At 38.5% G+C, this 18,987-nt stretch overlaps 2 protein-coding genes across 3 annotated transcripts; both read right to left on the bottom strand.

Annotated features, from left to right (window-relative positions):
• Window positions 1-1,239: 1,239 nt before the first annotated feature.
• Window positions 1,240-9,122, bottom strand: LOC111327398 (actin-related protein 2/3 complex subunit 2). Of its 2 annotated transcripts, none has more exons than XM_088740155.1 (12): window positions 8,963-9,122; window positions 8,809-8,843; window positions 7,866-7,924; window positions 7,725-7,778; window positions 7,529-7,574; window positions 6,127-6,186; window positions 5,369-5,504; window positions 4,736-4,829; window positions 3,625-3,751; window positions 2,436-2,536; window positions 2,161-2,283; window positions 1,240-1,858 (listed from the first exon to the last, which is right to left on the bottom strand). In XM_088740155.1, the coding sequence occupies exons 1-12, from the start codon at window positions 9,022-9,024 to the stop codon at window positions 1,745-1,747; spliced, it is 1,011 nt and encodes a 336-aa protein (XP_088596281.1). In that variant the 5' UTR covers window positions 9,025-9,122; the 3' UTR covers window positions 1,240-1,744. The 2 variants fall into 2 exon arrangements, with proteins under 2 accessions (XP_088596281.1, XP_022787302.1); XM_022931567.2 differs by having other exon boundaries at window positions 2,174-2,283.
• Window positions 9,123-9,731: 609 nt separating this feature from the next.
• Window positions 9,732-14,696, bottom strand: LOC111327397 (coiled-coil domain-containing protein 89). Its single transcript, XM_022931565.2, has 7 exons — window positions 14,360-14,696; window positions 12,557-13,044; window positions 12,231-12,328; window positions 11,755-11,891; window positions 11,046-11,128; window positions 10,834-10,927; window positions 9,732-10,331 (listed from the first exon to the last, which is right to left on the bottom strand). The coding sequence occupies exons 1-7, from the start codon at window positions 14,426-14,428 to the stop codon at window positions 10,245-10,247; spliced, it is 1,056 nt and encodes a 351-aa protein (XP_022787300.1). The 5' UTR covers window positions 14,429-14,696; the 3' UTR covers window positions 9,732-10,244.
• Window positions 14,697-18,987: the final 4,291 nt, after the last annotated feature.

Raw genomic sequence — 18,987 nt, 5'->3', positions numbered from 1 at the left:
ACCAAGGAACTAGAAGAGAATCCGTGGCCTTTCGAGCTCAAGAATTTGAACACTCAAGGCAGCAGTTGAAAGATTAAACTCTTTCCAAACCCCTCCGGTAACTGTTCGAAAACATCTCTTCTTCCCACGATGTTCTCGATAATTAGCTTTTGTTCAGATTTCAATGAGCTAACCGGAAACACAGCCAAGCTTTCTGTAAGCGCTTGCTGGAGGACGTCCACGAACTTAATGTTCTCTGAATCCTTGGCCATATTGTGAAAGACTTTACTACAAAGCAAAGATTAGATTTTGGCGCGCACAGAAAGCTACGTAAGGATAAGCGCCAGTTTCTCGACATACCTGCGTGGCCCGTGCGACGAAATAACTTCATGAGATTGGCAAAGTTAAGTCACAGCAAATTGTACAAAAAATCTAGAAAGATTTAAACTTACATCTTGTTTAACGGTTAAAGCGACTTATCAACGCCTGCAGCCATCTTGTTTTATACGAACCTCCCAAACTTTTCAACACGTTCTCTTGTGATACCTGCGAAAGTATTCAGTATAATTCCCGGTGAGATTTTTGTGGACAATCTGATCGATTTCTCTTACATTATGTGCTGAGACTGCTACTTTTCACATCGAGCAAATCTCCGTCGTACGGCCAAAACAAACATGGCGAGTAACTAAGCTTCTTGTATATGCCCGTGTTAAACACACGAAAGGACTCTAAAGCACACTTCACTCTGTTTGGGCAGAAAAACACAAAGATTTTCTGGCACCAATCAGATGCGAAAACGACTGCGACCGTTTGGAACTTGTCTTGTAAGACATGTCCCCAGGGTCTCTTCTGCCCTAACTTGAATTCGACTCACAGCCCCTGGGTCTCCGAGGATGGTCTACTGACTGCATTGCGAATAGATATTCAGTAATGGACGGAAACCTTTTTAACTTGGAGAAAGATAATTTGCTTGCACGTTATTTTTAAGCACAGTCAAAAACTCCTCAGGATCTCAGCACGTGTTATAGTTTCGTTGTCAGTTGAACAGTTTAAGCGCGGCTCAGTACATAACTATGACAAAGTGCTTTGTTTCCATTCGTGGGTGTTTTTCATGTATAACAGGCGGACGTATAAGGGAAAGATATTTACACAATAGCTTGTAATGAAATTTCTTTCTTGGTTATGATATTTAAAAACAACAGAAGAAAAATAAATTGTTTGTTTGGGGACAATCGGAATTAGATTTCAAGTACAAAGTACTACATTGCTAGGAACTTTATTTATCGATCTAAGAATTTGAATTTGTCATTTTGCACAAAACTATTTATTATTTTTTGTAGAAACTCCCAGTTACTAACATCTTGGATAATTTGTAGGAAAGAACATTTTGTAGCTCTTTTGTAGAAAATTAAAAGAGTAAATGTTGAAATTCTTAATCGCGAGATTGTCTTAGTTTAGGAGCTACTTATTGTAGAAAAGAATAATGGGAACTCATGCGTTTGGGCCCTAAAGTGGTGCGAAGTATAGCAAAACTAATGCAATTTCAAATTGCTTTTGAGCCTAGGCTGAAAATTTCTGCAACAAGTCAACAGGGAGATTGCTCTGCGACGGATAAATACTATTTAAAATCAAGGCAAGATAGATGACTAAATGGCGTTTTACTTCAAACAGAGCGACCAAACTACCGAATGTAACATTACTTCAAGAACTTCTCGTAATTTTACCTATAAAATGTATTAGAAAACATAAGATTCAAGATGCAAGATTAAACTTTGTTTCTTTTCGTACAAATCAGTCCGTTGAGTTTAGCTACTGTATTAGGTCGTGCGGTTGAAACCGACGGGAAATTGATCCTTACTGACGAGCAAATGTCTTGCCCCTAGGAAGGAAACAACAACACAATTTGATTAGTTTCTTCACGGAAGCATTGAAATCTGATTGGTTGTTTCGGTTAAGAATTCCTTTCATATTTCCTGGGAAAAGGATGCGAATTTTTCTACGTCTTGTCATCCTGTTAATTTTTTTTTCCACTACAACGTTTTAATCCTACAGTATTAACGGCTATCGCGTTTTTTTCTGCCAAAAAAACCCTTGCTTACTGTTTACTATCAGGGAAACCCTCCAGGTGAACGTTGACTCGTTTAGATAACCAGCTTATGGACGATAAATAAAGAACTACACCTGTATTACGTACGTCACTGTCTTCATTGTTTTCTTCTCTGTTGCTTTTGGTTCCGGCTTTGCTCTGTTGAGCACTTTGATGAATTCTGCTGTTCTGGCTCTCATTCTCGAGTGAAGGTAAGCCTTTAAAACAAAAGAAAGTTCAGTTAAATCACGACTGCGTTTTTTTCGCTCACTAGTGATAATAGGGTCGTTTGGTATAGTTTTGGGGCATGCTCCCCAACAAAAAAATTGAAACCTAGAAATTGTTAACACCTGTATTGGGTAAGAAGTACCTTGGAGCATTTGATGTGATAATGCAAGTAATTCCTGAAGGTGTGAATAAGATCGATGGTGCCGTCTCGAGCATCAGGCTTTGTGTGACGTGGTTCAAGAACTACAAAGGTACAAGATGGTTATCTTTCAATATAATTATCACCTGCTTAAAACACCTAAGTTTGTGTTAAAACTACTTTTGATTAGGTGTTACATTGCAAACACCGGCCAATGGGTGAGTGAGATCAGCATTCTTTTTAAGTTGTGATTGTCATCTTGTTGATGGGATAAAAACTGGTTGAGTCTAAAAGCTTTAATCGTGATTCAGCACTTGTCTGTTTGCAGACCTTCTACCCTGTATTTTTACTTCCATCATCACCCAAAATAACATCTCCTTTGGGAGAGAAGGGGTTGGTTAGCCTTGTACTCTTCCCTCAAGTTAAGCTCCATTGCTCTCTCTCACATTTGGCGAGAGATATCCTTTGCCTTGGTATTGCTTCATAGGTTCGCATCTCTCGCCAACATATGAAAGCAGCATGGTCGAGTGGTCAGCGTGTCGGACTTGCAATCCGCCGCTCCCGGGTTCAAGTCCTGCCCTGGCCACTACTTAGATTTGTTTCACGGTAGCCCCGAGTTTCAAATCCTCGGCCATGCTTGTAATATAGCCAACTGGTTTGCCTTCGGCCAGTTGGGATTCTTAACAACGTTATTTTCAATTTGAATCATTTGTTTAAGTTGTTTCGTGGAAAACCTGTTAACTAGCTACTAGCTAAGTGTTTCCCCACGTTAAACTGTTTATTATTATTATATTATCATTATTATTATTATTATTATTATTATTATTATTATTATCTTAGACGCGGTGATCTGCAAAAATTGCCCGGTGTGCCTGTTGCAGTGATCGCGATTTTCACCGATCTCCATGATCGGCATATAAAATCGCCAACATCTGGAGAGTCAGATATCGGCGATTATCACCAGTGACCAAATTTGCCGCGATCGACGAATAAAATCGCCAAGTGGGTCATGAGCTTTAGATTTCAGGGGAAAAAGGCTGTGTACAGTAATGGCAGCTAATACTGCAGCGTATGTCCTAAAAATGCCTAGAAGTCCCCCTCACTTTACCCAAGAATTGGTTAGATTCTCCTTCATCATTTACACCCACAGGGCAAGGATAACAAAAGATACTGCATCAGAAAGGTTACTAACCAAACGTGATATATCCAATGTTATCGCCTGTCTTGGCACCAGTTCCCTGCAATTCCAGTGGGGGTTCTTTGTGACTGAATATGACTTGTGGTGCTGTTTGGCTTGCACGACGACCCTCTTTGAATTCCTAACAACAAAACAGACGACCCTCTTTGAATTCCTAACAACAAAACAGACGACCCTCTTTGAATTCCTAACAACAAAACAGACGACCCTCTTTGAATTCCTAACAACAAAACAGACGACCCTCTTTGAATTCCTAACAACAAAACAGACGACCCTCTTTGAATTCCTAACAACAAAACAGACGACCCTCTTTGAATTCCTAACAACAAAACAGTTGAAAAAGTTGTCCCCGCTAGAAATTTTCACCTTTTGGCAGCTAGTTTGTGCTAAAAATCATTTATATCTATAATTAGTATAATTTCAGAGCTGAGCAAAGAGTTTCCAGCAATCTGATTGGTCAAGCGGTTCCTTATGTGACGCTATATAAACCGCTCCACGCGGTTTATGTAAAATGTGAATAAATGTTACTAAAATGTTATGATAGAAATTTCTCTGTTGTTCTGCTCGGAAATTATACTAAAACATTATTTGCCTCAGGTTCGGTGAATATTGTCGAATAATCCCCTTGACTTCGTCTCGGGGATTTTTCGACAATATTCACCTCGCCTTCCGCGAATAATTGTTAATTACTATAATTTCAGAACTGAGCAAAGAGTTTCCAGCAATCTGATTGGTCGAGCAGTTCCTTGCATGACGCTATATAAACCGCTCCACGCGGTTTATATAAAATGATAATAAATGTTACTAAAATGTTATGATTTTTGAAATTTCTCTGTTGCTCAGCTCTGCAACTATACTAAAACAATTATTCGCCTCATTTTTTGTGAATATTGTCAAATAATCTCCTCGACTTCGTCTCAGGGATTATTCGACGATATTCACCTCGCCTTTGGAAAATAATTGTTAATTATAACACTTATTCTCTTCTTAGGGGGAATGGGGGAGGGGGGAGGAATGAAAGATGGGGGTATTTTTGCTTCTGTATACAGTTTTTTCCCTTGTCCCCCCAAAAAACAATAAGAGAAGGTGCAAGCCTAAACTTTACCTGCATGAAGACCTTGCCAATGATCACATCATCATCATCTTTAAACACAGTACTGAAGACAACAGTTACACGATCATCTGTTGCTTGGACATACCTGCAGAGTGATAATAGATCATTTCTCCTCACAATCTCTGTTAGCAGGTGACCAGTATAGACAGACCCATCAACTAGGGGGTATTGTCGCGCCAAAACACTAAAATTCTCAGAACTATTTTACAAGGAAATGTGTAGCAGCTAGAGGGAGAGTTAACCATCCGATCTTGGGAGTTAAAGCAATCAAAGACAGAACTGCTTGAAGGAAGTTCAACTTCAGAAGCAAAACTATGCTTAACTCCTTCCATATTAGCAGGATCTGCCCCATAAGAAAACACTTTCTCTCTCACCAAAGAACTTAATGTTATAACCCTCATATCAAATGCTCATGCATTGACTTCCCTATAAGACTCAAGAGTCCATCATCACTAACTAAGAAATGTATCACAGCCAGAACAGAGAATTTCAAATCTTTTAATTTTAATTGGGAAGAAAGAGGTTAAAAACAAACTTGAAATGAATGTTCCATGTTTCAGTGACTGTACTGCTATTGCAAAAGAGGAAAAAAGGAAAACATGATAAAAGTATTCTTTTACTCACATGGACTCATCTTCTCTGTAATTTATGACTGCATGAGTTTTCCCACCAGAGCCAGCTTGTTGATAGTCAAAATATTTCTCAAAAACTGAAGCAAAACAGTTTCTTTTCAACAGAGCAAATTTCTGGATAAGTTCCTCTGGAAGAAGACAGAAATAATTCATAGTTACAGGAAAATAATTAACAAATAATACAAGCAGTGAACACTGCTGATTCTAACAGTATACACAATGCTCTTCAAACACGAACTTAGAGATACAGGGTTCAACATCTCTGCTAGCCCAAGGCTAGTAAAAATTTGGTCGGGCTAGTAAAAAAGCATGTTTAATAGCCTGCTGGCTAGTAGAAAAATTGAAAGAAATTATATATAATTAGTTTACTTGAAGTTCACAGTTGATTAAAAAAACAAAGTTCAAATTTTAATGATAATACCAATAAAGAAGGCATAAGCCTTTCATCTACTGGCACCTTTTTTTGTCTTGCGTGTCAGTCATAAATGTTGCTAGTTCCCAGACTCTGCGCTTACCAGTGTTGCGATGCCTTACACATCGCCTCACACTTGAAGCGTTTGTACTATTCTTTATCATTTTAAGACCTTGCCAATAAGTTTAGAGGAAGTTTGTGTGTTTGGGGTTGAAGTAGACCTCGAGGGAAATTGATCTGGGCTACCGAGTTGTGTTTTGGGCTAGGAAATTCTAGAAATCACTGGGCCGGTGGCTAGTAATGCCAGTAGCCACGTGTTGAACCCTGGGGATAATCACCTTTTTCCTTTTCATCAGATGGCAGTTGCTCTAAGTCAACTAACAGGGAAACATCATAGGCTATGAAAGAAATAAATACCTTTAGGTGAAAACAAACAATATATATTCTACACATTGAGGTACTGTAGACAAGGGAATGGCAACTTCATTGATTTAATTAAGCACTAAAACATTCATCCATTGATTTTTTATGACTTAATTGCTAAGCTTATTTAAGGGGGGACTTGCTGGTTTGGAGAGAGGGGGCTTATTAAAAATCCTTAAATTATTTCTTGAAAAATAATAACAAGGAAATATCAAAACAAAAACAGATCCACATTCCAAATATCATTCACTGTCTACTATCAACAGGAAAGATAAGCTAATACTGCAGTGTACACAATGTATGCAAAGTTTAATAGCCGTAGTGATCTGAGTTCAAGAGATAAGATGGAGAGTTGGGAGTGATAGTCATTTTTACGTGACGAGTTTTGAGACTGTTTGGAACACAGTTGAACCCTACTGGTATTTTAGTTACATATTTGATAGACTGCATTGTTACATGCAGCCCTTGTTCTAAATAATTTGAATATATCATCAAAGTTGAAATGGTAAATTGGCCACTGTAAGTAAGTAAGTAAGTGAGGACTTCATTTATAGAGGGGGACACGTAACAGCTGAAAAGCTGACAAACCTGTGGCCCTCTAACTAGATTACACAGCATTGCAAAAAACTGATAAATAAATAAATATATAAATAATTACAAAACTCTATGATAGAAATAGCATGATATATTAAAAATATTCAGAAAGATAAAATTAATTTATAAAAAATAAAAATTGGATAATGTGCTATTGCTTAATATTGTTTCAAAGTTGTCCAGGTTTTTATATGAGCTCATAAAATGCTTTTTCACAGCTGTTTTGAATCATTTTATACTAGGCTTATTTTTGATATCATGGGGAAGGCTGTTCCATAACTTAACTGCGTCAACACTGAATGCCTTGCCACCATTGTTATTTCTTAGGTATTTGGGACACACTAAATTTAAATTGCCATGTCTAGTAGACCTATTGTGTACAGAACTGTTCGTCTTTTATAACTGCTACAGTTATAAAAGCTAACATTTCGAGTGCTAGCCCTTCGTCGGAGCGAATGATGAAGGGCTAACGCTTGAAACGTCAGCTTTTATAATCATAACAGTGGCCAATTTACCATTTCAACTTTGTTGATATATTCAAATTATTTCGTTACCCCCACCAACGCAGCCCCAAACAGTTTCTTTAGAAACTATCAGCCTTTATTCACTTGTTCTAAATAGACTGTAAATATTTTCATTATAACTAGCACTGCTTATTGAACAGTGCTGCATATTTGATGGCTGTATATAATTGAGTAAAGCATGTGTGCAATAGCAACTTACCCTCTTCAGGAGTTGTCATGAAGCTTCCATATACTTTTTTAAGCAGCTATAGTAGTAAAAACAAATAAAACAGCACATCTACCTTCAACTCTTTAGTGCACTTTAATCATTTCTGTAATCCTGTTTATACCATATAAATAATCAACCATGCAAAATGTTGCTAATCATTATTACAGGAAATTCAGACTAACCATACCTCATCAGCTCCGTACTTCTGTAAATCAGAGTAGAATTTCATAGAAATGCTGAGCTGTAGGGAGAAAAGACTCCCATTATGAATGCCAAAAGTGAAAAGAGGAACTCAAAGATTAAAAAGAGATAATTTTCTAATACCTACCCTAAGCTTTGATTTTTCACCATCTGGGTTAGAAATATGAAACTGCACTCCATCAAAATCTGAAAAAATGTCAAATTTGTCAAATAATTTAAAATTACAAGGACTTTGAATCTACCATGTCATACATATATCTTATTAACCAAGCATGAGGGCTGCACTGGGAGAATATCAGCCCAAGGTCTTGACAGTACGGACTGAGCACAGCGAAGTCTGTACAAAAAAGACCGAGGGTCGAGTACGGTCCCGAGAAAGCTTGGTTAATAAGAGATTTATGATACGACTGAAGTTTAAAGGGACACAAGTGCGCTATCATTTGGGACCATTTGGGACAGTGCCTGGTCCAATACTGACAGAATATTGACCAGCAATTGAGCATTTTGATTGGTTGATTTTAGTTATTGGCCCTCTGACTGCCCGAGTCGTGTAATAAAAGAAAAGAATTACCCTTCAACTGACTTCAAAGCATAACTGGGGTTGTTCAGTAAACATTGAAGACTGGAGAGTTCTCTGGCTATTCTACAGAATTCTCGAACTAAATTTCTGAGGCCTGAGCTTTATTTTACGTAGAGGATACTGTGTTTCTCATAGCTTTTTTTTTTTCTGTAACTAAATTTCATAGTGAACAGCCCGCTTGTTTATACTACTTTCCCAGGAAATTATCAAGCAGACAGAATTTCTATTTCAAGGGTTCCGTAACACGACTTCACTGTAAACAAACTCCACCAATTCACAACGCTCAGAACTTTTTAGAGGTCTTCAGAGGTCTCTAGAAACTTAAGAGAATAGATTTGGAAAGTTAAATTCACTTAGACATGGTATTTCAGTATGCTTTCGGTCCAGAAGTATGCAACTCTTATATGGCCAGTACCTGCAGTTTTTCTTCTACATCATATAAACCCTAGGCCCTTTGAACAAACAGAATGATACATTAGAGACAACAAACCTGCCACCGTTATATCCACAGACTCAAACTTCCCACTGTAAAAGAAATATTACAATTCTTTAGCAAAGATGTTTGAAGCCGGAATCGATCACACACCTCCCAAACGAAAACAAAATTCAGAAGTAAAGAACAAACCATTTTACAACGGCCTTACCCCATGAACTTGGCTCTCAGAGTGTCCTCTATAATCCTATTGTTGATCTCTAGGAGAATCATTTTGGATAAACAAATCCGAGGTGTATGCGAATGCTTCTTTCCGGAAACACTAAATTTACGCGACGAGATTCAAAATGGCTGTAAGGAACTCCTTTAAGTCACGTGACATTTGACAGCTTCCGTGTGCACCAGTCTCCCGACGGAGTCTAGCCTTGATAATTGTTTGGGAAATTCCAAATTCCCAGGATTTCACTTGGCAACCAATGGCGCTTCGAACAATACCTTGTGAAATCGATTTTAGACACAAACTTCCTACTTTGGACACGAGAATTTGACTGCGGACACAAGTGTTCGATCTCGGACGCTAGCGTCCGATTTTGGACACTGGCGTCCGATTTTAGATGTTGGTGTGCGATTTTAAACTCTTGTGCATTGTGACTGAGAGCGGACAGAAGTGTCTGAAATCGAACGATATCCAATGCATTCGAGATCCAATGCTTGTTAGAAATCAGATGTAAGCGTCCGAAAGCAGACGATGGTGTCCCGGAAGTCAGACGAAAGTCTCCGAGGTGCGACGATAGGGTCTCACAAAAGTGGGAGAAGACAAGTGTCTGGAATCGGACGGAGGAGTCCGAAATTGAGGGGGGAGCGTCTCAAATCGGACAGAACAATTTGATGGTAGCCCCAGTTGACAACTAGTCGCCTATTAACGGGCTGTATATCAATTAAACCATTTGAAACACAGACAGAAGAACGAGACAATATCATTCTTTACAAGAGAAAATCACAAAGTGCAGAACTTTAATTTAATATATCAAAAATGTGAGAAAACTAATGAAAGTTGAGACCAAAGATTAACAGAAGTCTTACGACAGTTTCCACTCGCTGCCCTCATAGCCTGAGAGCAGGCGCACGTTATTATCATCAGGATGTACGTTTCTCTGCCCACGGGAAGGTTTGAGACAAGTCGGGAAGACGTCTTTTGTCGGGTGTCTGGCACGAATTTGTAGACCCTTCCAGCCTTACACTTTCCTGCAAGCAAGGAAACCTTCGGGACGACAGCTACGAGCTGAATCCAGCAAATAGAGACACACTACTCATAGTAATACACAGTCATGTCTATACTTAATTTGTTACCCCCCCCCCCCCCCCGAATTAAAGGTTTAAAATATACGCCTGAATTTATTAAAGTTCTTCTGTGCTATAAATACGTGTTGGTGACTATTGTTCATCAGTCGTGCCGAGCCCACAAACGTTGTGCAGACTGGATCCGAAGCATTCTAGCCAATCAGAACTCTGAGCTTGTTATTCAGTTCTTTCTCCTTTCCCAACAAGGTGGACATATGTCGTTTGTATGCATCGTGCTCCTGTCAAAAAAGAGGTGTGGCCAGTTACAGTCACAAATCGCTGCTGTTGCTGCATCATCGCGGATACTTACTTCACACAAGATAAATGATTAATTTGTACCATTTTCTCACTCTCGCTTGTCACTTTTAACAAACTGATTCACTTGCTCTGTACTTGCACGAGAGCTACACGCACATCACACGCGCGCACAACGACCACTCGCGCTTAATGCACTCGTTACTCGCGTTAACTCGATGCGAATGGTCCGCAATGTATGCTAAAAACTTCTCAAAAGCATAACTCGATTTACGTTGCTTTTAAACAAGCGAGTGTTTACGCAATAAACTCTGATCGAGTATTTTAAGAAACGATGGCCTTAGGTGTCTAAAAGGGAATGAATTCGGCGTTTTGGCTATTCTAGGACAGAGGAAAGGAACAAAGAAAGCTTCCAAGTGTACCACTAAGTTAAGTTCATAAATTCGAATCCTAGCTGGCACAGAGTGTCGAATTGAAATAATTTACCTTTGCACTTTCCCTTTGTCTTCTTTCAGAGTCTTCAAGCTGTTTTTTGAGTCTTAGAACTTGTGCGTTCACTGACATGCTGCGTAGTTCAGACCTGTAGTGTGTCAAAAACAGTTTTGGCCATTAATAAAACTCAATGATAAATCCTATTTTATAAAAGCTAAGGTAAAATTAATGGAAAGACTGTCATATAAATTTAACTAGACACTTACACAAACTTATCTTCAGTCTCTTTCAATGATCTTTCCGTCTCTTCTAGCTTCTGACAAAGCTCTTTAATTTCTCTTTGTTTTTCCTGAGTGGTAAAAATAATAATTACGAAAAAAAAGGATGATACAAGTTGTTTGATATCCTGCATGCACACAGTGTATTTGCCATGAAGCTGAAAATTAAATCAGACTGTATAAGTATCTCAATGGACTGATACGTCAAATGCTGCTTACTGTAAATGTCCTGACAATGTGACCAATCCCTATCCTCTGTAAATTCTCTACACAGGACAAAATACAATGCTTTGCTGTGGTATTCAGGCTCTCATTGAGCTTTAAATAAGCCTCCCCTCTCTCTATCAATCCCCCTTTCTGCAGGAGCTTTAATAAAAGCCATTACCAATGGTTTACCACCACTAATATTACCTGATATCACCCCCATCTGTTTGGCCTACGAGCACTGAGGCTCTTGTGTTTGGGTTTTGCCTGACTGTACAGCCAACTATAATGTACCATGAGCAGCCGCTTATGGAAAAAGGCATAAGAAAACCATGTGCCTGCAAGCCCTCAAAAAAAATACACCTCCAAGGGGCTTGTTAGGATCCCTCCTCCCATGTCCAAGACTTTATTAGCCCCCTGGGGCTTGATGGAGCCAAAAGCGGGCATACAAACTACCCCTCTTTATATGAATTTACAAATAATGACTCCTTACTTCTAAAGCCTTCCCTCTTTCCAAAGCCAGTTTTGCAAACTCATCTCTATCTTTGGCCAGTCCCAATGCCTTTGCTTGAGTTTCATCTTTCTCTATTAAGGACATTTTTAACTTTTCTTCTGACTTCCTATGCTGCTCTGAAGAATATAAAGGTTAAAAACAAGGAACATAAGAAATCTGTTTTCACCATGCGATAAAAACTAAAACAACTTGTTTCCTCGCTGAAAAATGAAAATTGCAGTATCACCACTGTTACTGAGATTGCTTAAAATATAATATCAATCGATCACTCCTTAGGGAGTGAGTAATGATTCCAACTTAATTTTTCCAATCGGTGCTCCAGACTACAGCAAAAGAAGATAACAGAGAATTTGGATAGGATTCATTGCTTGTTTCTTGTAAAACAATTGCCGTATTTTGAGCAAGTGATCCTGGTAATAGTAGTCCCAAAGTAGAATGAATTTCCCCGAACAAACCTTCTGCTTCTCTCTGCAACACTGTGATTTCTTTTTGAAGTTTTTCAGTCTGCTCACCATGCTTCTTTTCCATAGCAGACAGATTCCCCAATGCTACCCTTAAGAGACAGAAAAAAGCTTCTTAGCAAATAACATCCATAGGCTGAAATCATAATAATTACCTGTAAAAATTATAGATAAACAATGTTAGCCAGGTGTTACATCATAAAAGCTCTGAGAATAAATAATTGGGTTCTTGCAAATGCAGCAGGATACAATTCAGGTTAATGAATTAATTGAGGTTCCAGAAAAGATCAATTATTTATCTGTTTATTGTTTCATCCAACCTTTCTTTTCCCTTTGCAGCTTCATATTCATCATAGAGACTTTTCAACTCATCTCTAAGTTGCCTTATTTGTGCATCTCGCTCTTGTACAAGGCTTCCAAAGAGACCTTCATTTTCCCTCTTCAAAGTACTGTTTTCCATCCGTAACTTGTCATTCTCTGTTTTATATTCATCCTTTATTTTTATAAGTTCTTCATGATTCTTATTAAGCGCAAAGAATCTTTTCTCCATTACAGAAAATTTCCTTGTTTCATTGTGCAATGCAGTCAATATTTCGTCTCTGTGTTTTTTAAGCTCACTGTTTTCTTCCTCCAGAGTTGTGGACTTTTTCAGAGATTCGTCTGCACGCTGTTTTAGAATGCATATCAGTTCACACTGCTGATCGACGCGGCCTCGCAGTAGTCCATTTTCTGATAAATCATCTTTTGACAGTGCTCTTAGCTTTTCTAGATTTGCTTTCATTTCTTCAGGAAATTCCACACCGTCAAACTTCAAAACAAACAAAACAGCAGACAATTAGAGGGTGACAAGTACATGCAAGTATCATTTCCCATCCAAGTAGATCCTTGTGTGAAAGGCTCACACACACAACTTTTGTTTTATTATTTGGATATATCAACAAAGTTGAAATGGTAAATTGGCCACCGTAACGATTACAAAAGCTGATGTTTCGAGCGTTAGCCCTTCGTCGGAGCGAATAGAGGAATTGTGAGTTGTGTGTGCTTTTAAAGGCAGAAAATGGAGCTACATTATTGGTGGGAACATGGCAACGAGAAAAACATGAATAAATTAGTAGAATGAAAAGCGTTTGTTGATCCCTGTGGGATTTAAACTGCCGGTTTGAAAGATGAGCTTTTGTTCAAGATTTTTACGGCTTTCTGTGCAACCTAAGTGTAAGGAAAGACCGCAGATTGCCATATGTTGTTTAGAATGATTAGGTTTTCTTTTATTAGTTTACATTGAAAAAGGATTTGCAAGTGTGCATTTCTAATCAACATCTGGTATTGTCAGTATTTTTTAAAGAATATAAAAAAGAAGAACTTTACCGATAAACTCCTTTGAGAGTTTATCGGTAAAGTTTAAGGTTTAAAAACCTTTAAACTCTAAGAGTTTTGACCAGCATCTAATTTCTCTTTTCAGTAAAAATTGCTGAAACATTCATTAAGATCAATTGAGAGTTAAAGAAGCGATCACCAACCAAGGAAGCTCTGATTGACAAACCAATTCTCCCCATCAGTACCAAAGGAAATGTATAGAGAAGATTATGGAGAATATGGCGGCTGATCTAAGGGTGTACAGGGTTAAGAACAGTGGTAGCTATATATTAGCAGCCGGGAGAATTTGTTTAGGAGCTTTAAAAGGGATTACCACCTGTTCATTAATTGAGCAAACAAATTGATATCTTCCATCACATATGAACAAAGATTGACAATTTGAATACAAGTACTCTAATTTTGTAACTGGAACTTCAGTATTTTTGTACGAACAAGAAACACCTCGAAAGATCTAAAGTATAAATCGTAATATATAAGGCTCCTTCTCTGAAATTATAATATCAAATATGTACAAGTTCTGTAACTGAGATACCTGTTACGGTCTTACATAGGAAAAAAAATAATAATGAATAGTTCACAAGAAACCTCACCACGTATTTACTTGGTTTTGTGAGTAGAAAAAGTGTTTTATTTATTTATTTTCCTTCTGTTTTCAGAAATTGAATGATATATCAACAAGTTGAAAATTTATTTGACTGCATTGTTTTAAGTCAACTAACCATGGTTAACCCTTTAAAATTTAGCCTTACCTTACTAGAGTTAACTACTTCCCGTAGCTTTTGAGGTGATCTCCCTCCAGATCCACTACTTGAAGCCATTCGGAGAAATAAAAATTTTATGAAATGGAAGAGCTAGTCCAAATTAAATTAGAGTCAAACGTTGCCAGTCGGTCTCGCTGGAACAGGCCACTTGGCAGTCTTTAGAGTCAATTCCGTCTGATCCAACAGACAAAAACTTCCCTTATCTCTTTAAAGGATCGATTCTAAAGTACGGTTTGCATTGTTGTATCTTGTTTTTCTGGTGGAACAGCAAAATTCCAGTCTCTTGTGGTTGCAGAAGTGTTTTGGCAACAAAGAGGACAACAAATTCGTTACCAGCTCCTTTCGTCTCAGTCTGAACCACAGGACAGGTAGTGACACAGACATCCCTATTTCTGCTGTCAAAAAAACTTCCAGCTGGACTTGCGGTCGCGAAACAGAAAGCTTTCAAATATATTTTACTTCTCATGTGATTGCAGACGCAAAAGCATAATGTAACTTAATCGATTCCTCCATGAGTTACGCATTCAGAAGTTCAAAATACCAGACTAGAGCAAAACAGTTAAGGCGTTAATGTGGGCCTGTGGTAATGATAGTGATAATGTTATCATGTTTATTTTGTCTTGCGGGAAAGATCTCACAGAAAAAAAAAACACATGGTGTCCTCGCACTGCTTTAACAAAACTTTCAAGCGCATGTTTGACATTAGAGATTTGAGAAATTGTGTTCCAATTCGTCACACTGCGGCAGCAGGCATTAAGGAAAACATCAATGAATGAAAGACTTGCTTTATAAGATTCTGCGAGTTCGATGAACTAAGGAAAAATATTATATGACACCTCTTCATTGTGCGTATCAAAGTGATCACTTTCATATTGTTAGAATACTCCTCAAGTAAGGGCTGATATTGATGCTGCAGCGGATTGCGGGCGCGCTATATATTGCCACGATAACTACAACTGCCGATAGTGGACACGAGGATATCGTATATAATAATAATAATAATAATAATAATAATAATAATAATAATAGTAATAATAATAATAAGCGGGGAAAAACTCAGACCGACTCGCCTTCCCCCACACGAGCGGGGAAGGCGAGGTGAGGTGCAGATTATGCGGCAAGGCTCCAAAGAGCGTGGCTCATATCTTGTCAGGATGCAGTGCGCTGGCCCAGAGTATCTCTCTAGACACGAAGCAGCAGTGAAGGTACTGTTTTACGAACTGTTGTATGATGAGGGAGTTATAGACGAGATACCACCCTGCTACTCACCCGACAAGCCGAAGCCCGTGTATGTGTCAGAGAATGTTAAAGCTTATTGGGATGTCCCTATATATGTTGATCAACAAGAGGTCAGATGCAATAGGGTGGATGCACGCATTGTAAATCATATGTGCAAGAGAGTTGTGACGCTGGAAATGAGCTGCCCGTGGGTTAACAATCGGACAAGAAAGGATGAAGAGAAGACACTGAAGTACGGACCCCATCGCTGGGAACTAAGGCAGCAGTTCCCAGGCTACGAGGTGAAGCAATATAACATCATTATGGATGCCCTCGGGGGGTGGTCACGGGAGCTGGATGTCATGATGCGCGAGCTGGTGGGAGGCAGAAGCACACACGTACTGCGAAAGATGCAGAGGGCAGTGCTCTCGGTATGGTGAGTGATTCCCGCCAATATTCAAGTCTAAATTTGCTGTTTGAATTTAATGCTGTCTCAAATTTTATGCTGCATCAAATTTAATGCTTCACCAAATTTTATGCTGCATCAAATTTAATGCTTCACCAAATTTTATCCTGCATCAAATTTAATGCTTCATCAAATTTAATGCTGCATCAAATTAAATGCTGCATCAAATTTAATGCTTCAACAAATTTTATGCTGCATCAAATTCAACGCTTCACCAAATTTTTTGCTGCATCAAATTTATTGCTTCACCAAATTATTTTATGCTGACAAGTATCGTCCCTTGGGGACTGGTGACTAGACAAGAAAACGAAGCAGGAGGTTTCCCGCCAAATTACAATCTGTTTATCAAAAATGGCGGATCAGAGCTCTTTACGGGCCGAGGAGCTTCAGGCTTTTAGAAATATCCGATCGATCCTCCTTGATGTCATTCGACATCTTGAGACTTGTGACCTTGATTCAAATATGATCGATGCTTTGTATTTTCGACTGGATTGGCTACATGGCTTAATTGTTCGCTATTTCAATGTCACGAACTTGGCGAGGAAGTTGTGCACCTGATAGGTATAGCCGCGACCAAATTGCTAATCATGTCAATCATCCACAATCTTCGGAAAGTTCTGTACCACCAAGAATTTCCCTCGGAGACCGAGGTCGCCCGAGATATCTGGTATCAAGAGAACAAGTTGAATTCTTGCTGGAACGTTGTTTCAGTGTAGTTGACATTGCAAGTCTTCTGGGTGTTAGCGTTCGCACGTCAGAACGACGACTCTCCGAGTTAAGCTTGAGGGCACGGCCAACGTATTCAGATATAAGCGACCAGGCACTTGACAACATTATGCGAAACATTTTGACAGAATTCCCTAACACTGGCTACAGGCGCATGACTGGTTTTCTTCAAGAACGAAGGCTACTTATTCAGCAGTTGGGCAATTTCTGGGCTTTTACATAGATCAACCAGAGAGGCATTTTGTCTGCACATTGTTACGAGGATCGAATTATTTTAACTGAATCTGTCACGCAATCCCAGACTTTTCTAGAATTATCTATAATCTGTAATATTCCAGAAACTTCTTTCATGTGACTCAGCAGTTTCCAAAAATAGCACAACTTGTAATACGCTATAAATAGTAAAAGAACATTCTAGATAACTAAAGTAAATGTATAAAAGCTGGCTTGTGAGAAGTACAAAGGAGATTTGCCCGAGGGCTTACCCTCGTGGCTAGCTGACTGAACTTTTGGAAGCTATGATGTGACAAGGCTATGACCTTTTGACCTTGCGATATCCGGAGAGATGAAAGAGATGAAAAAGACGATAGTCGAGAGAGGAGGAAGATAGAGAATACAGAGTTTACTATGGAGTCCTCCGGAAGAGTTTGTGTATACGGAAAGGATGCGATAAATCAAGAAAGCCAAGCGCTGTGGTCTTCAGTCGGCAGATGTTGAAATTGGAAGTTGATCAAGACGACGAACACTTACACGGCATGAAGGATTGTAAGCCTGCTTTATGAACTGCTTAACTTAATCTCTAACCTAAGTAGATTAAACAGTGTAAAACTAATTAAATAATAGTTAAAATGGGTAACTGCTTGTTGTTAAATTTTTGTTGCGTGCCATATATCGTTCTCGGGAGTCTATTTTCATATATGCTTTGTTAGCGGACATTTGTTGGTCATTCGTGCACGTAACAACATGTCCAGTGAATTTTTGTTTGAAGTGGATAACTGCTGTAACTTTTCTGTGTGTTTCCCGCGAAAGAAGTGAAGGAGGAAAATGCGTCGGAAAACAATAGTGGAATGAGTTCTTCCGACAACTTTTCTTGTTATTTTTCCCTCTGTAACTTAGACGGAAGCATCCTAGTCTTAATATGGTTGTGCGGTGCAAAAGGAAGTCACATTGATTGATTTCCTAAACGCAAAGTGGTGTACAATGGAGTTCAATTCCATTACTCTTTAATAATTGTTGGTGCGATCGATGTAGATGATCTTTATTGTGAATGATACAGGAGGCCTGTTGTTGAGAACAGATGAATTGGAAAGTAATTTAATCATGTCACTGCTATCTCAAGAAGTTGAGTACATTTGTAGTACTTACTTTCCTTTTAGTGTTTTAGAGCTTAAACTGCTAGTGCAATGTATTTGCAATTTCAGCAAAAAGTAAAAGTTCACAGAAGTTTAGGTTTTGGTTGAAAAGTTTTTCTAACAAATCAAAACTGGCGGGAACAATTACTGAAACACAATGTCATTGTGTTGCATTAAGAAAAGCAAGATAATGTTGGCAATAGAGAGATGTTTCTCATAACCTGGGGGAAATGGCAGGATGATTATGGATTTTATCAGTGAAAAGAAAGTTCTTTTCAATCATCAGTCTCAAAAATATCATCACATAAGGTTTATGACGTGAAAAATTTTACCAAACTCTGATCACTTTGACTTGATCAAACTACCCCTAACCCTCAACAGATCAGAATTGCACCATAACTGGAGAGGTGTGTACAAAAAAAGAAAGACCACCCTGTTGCCTAAATGTGAATAAAATCAAATAACATTTTGAGTTTCCTGTTGTAATAATAATAGTTAAATAATTCAATTATTTTCCTAATAAAAATTATATTTCACTTCATCCATCCTTCTTACTACCCAAAAACATCACATACACTTTTTGCAACCTTGCTTTTCAACCTTTTAAATTACGAGAGTTATCTGACAACTTGATGAGAACCTGTACAGCTGATAGTATCAGTGAGGAAGCTCTCATCCTGGAAGCTTAAACACTCTTAAGGAATATGACTGATCACTCCTCACATTGTAGTTAACTTCAAAAAGACAGACATTGCCATATCTGAGGCCAGTTGAAACATTTGTGCATCAACTTGATGAATTCATTTTGTAACTTATACCCCATTCACACCAGAAAACTTGTTTAGTTAAACCAG

Source organism: Stylophora pistillata, chromosome 12, assembly GCF_964205215.1.
Source record: "Stylophora pistillata chromosome 12, jaStyPist1.2, whole genome shotgun sequence".
Taxonomy (NCBI): domain Eukaryota; kingdom Metazoa; phylum Cnidaria; class Anthozoa; order Scleractinia; family Pocilloporidae; genus Stylophora; species Stylophora pistillata.
The sequence above is the reverse complement of the archived record's forward strand: the minus strand, read 5'-3'. Positions and strand labels throughout refer to the sequence as shown.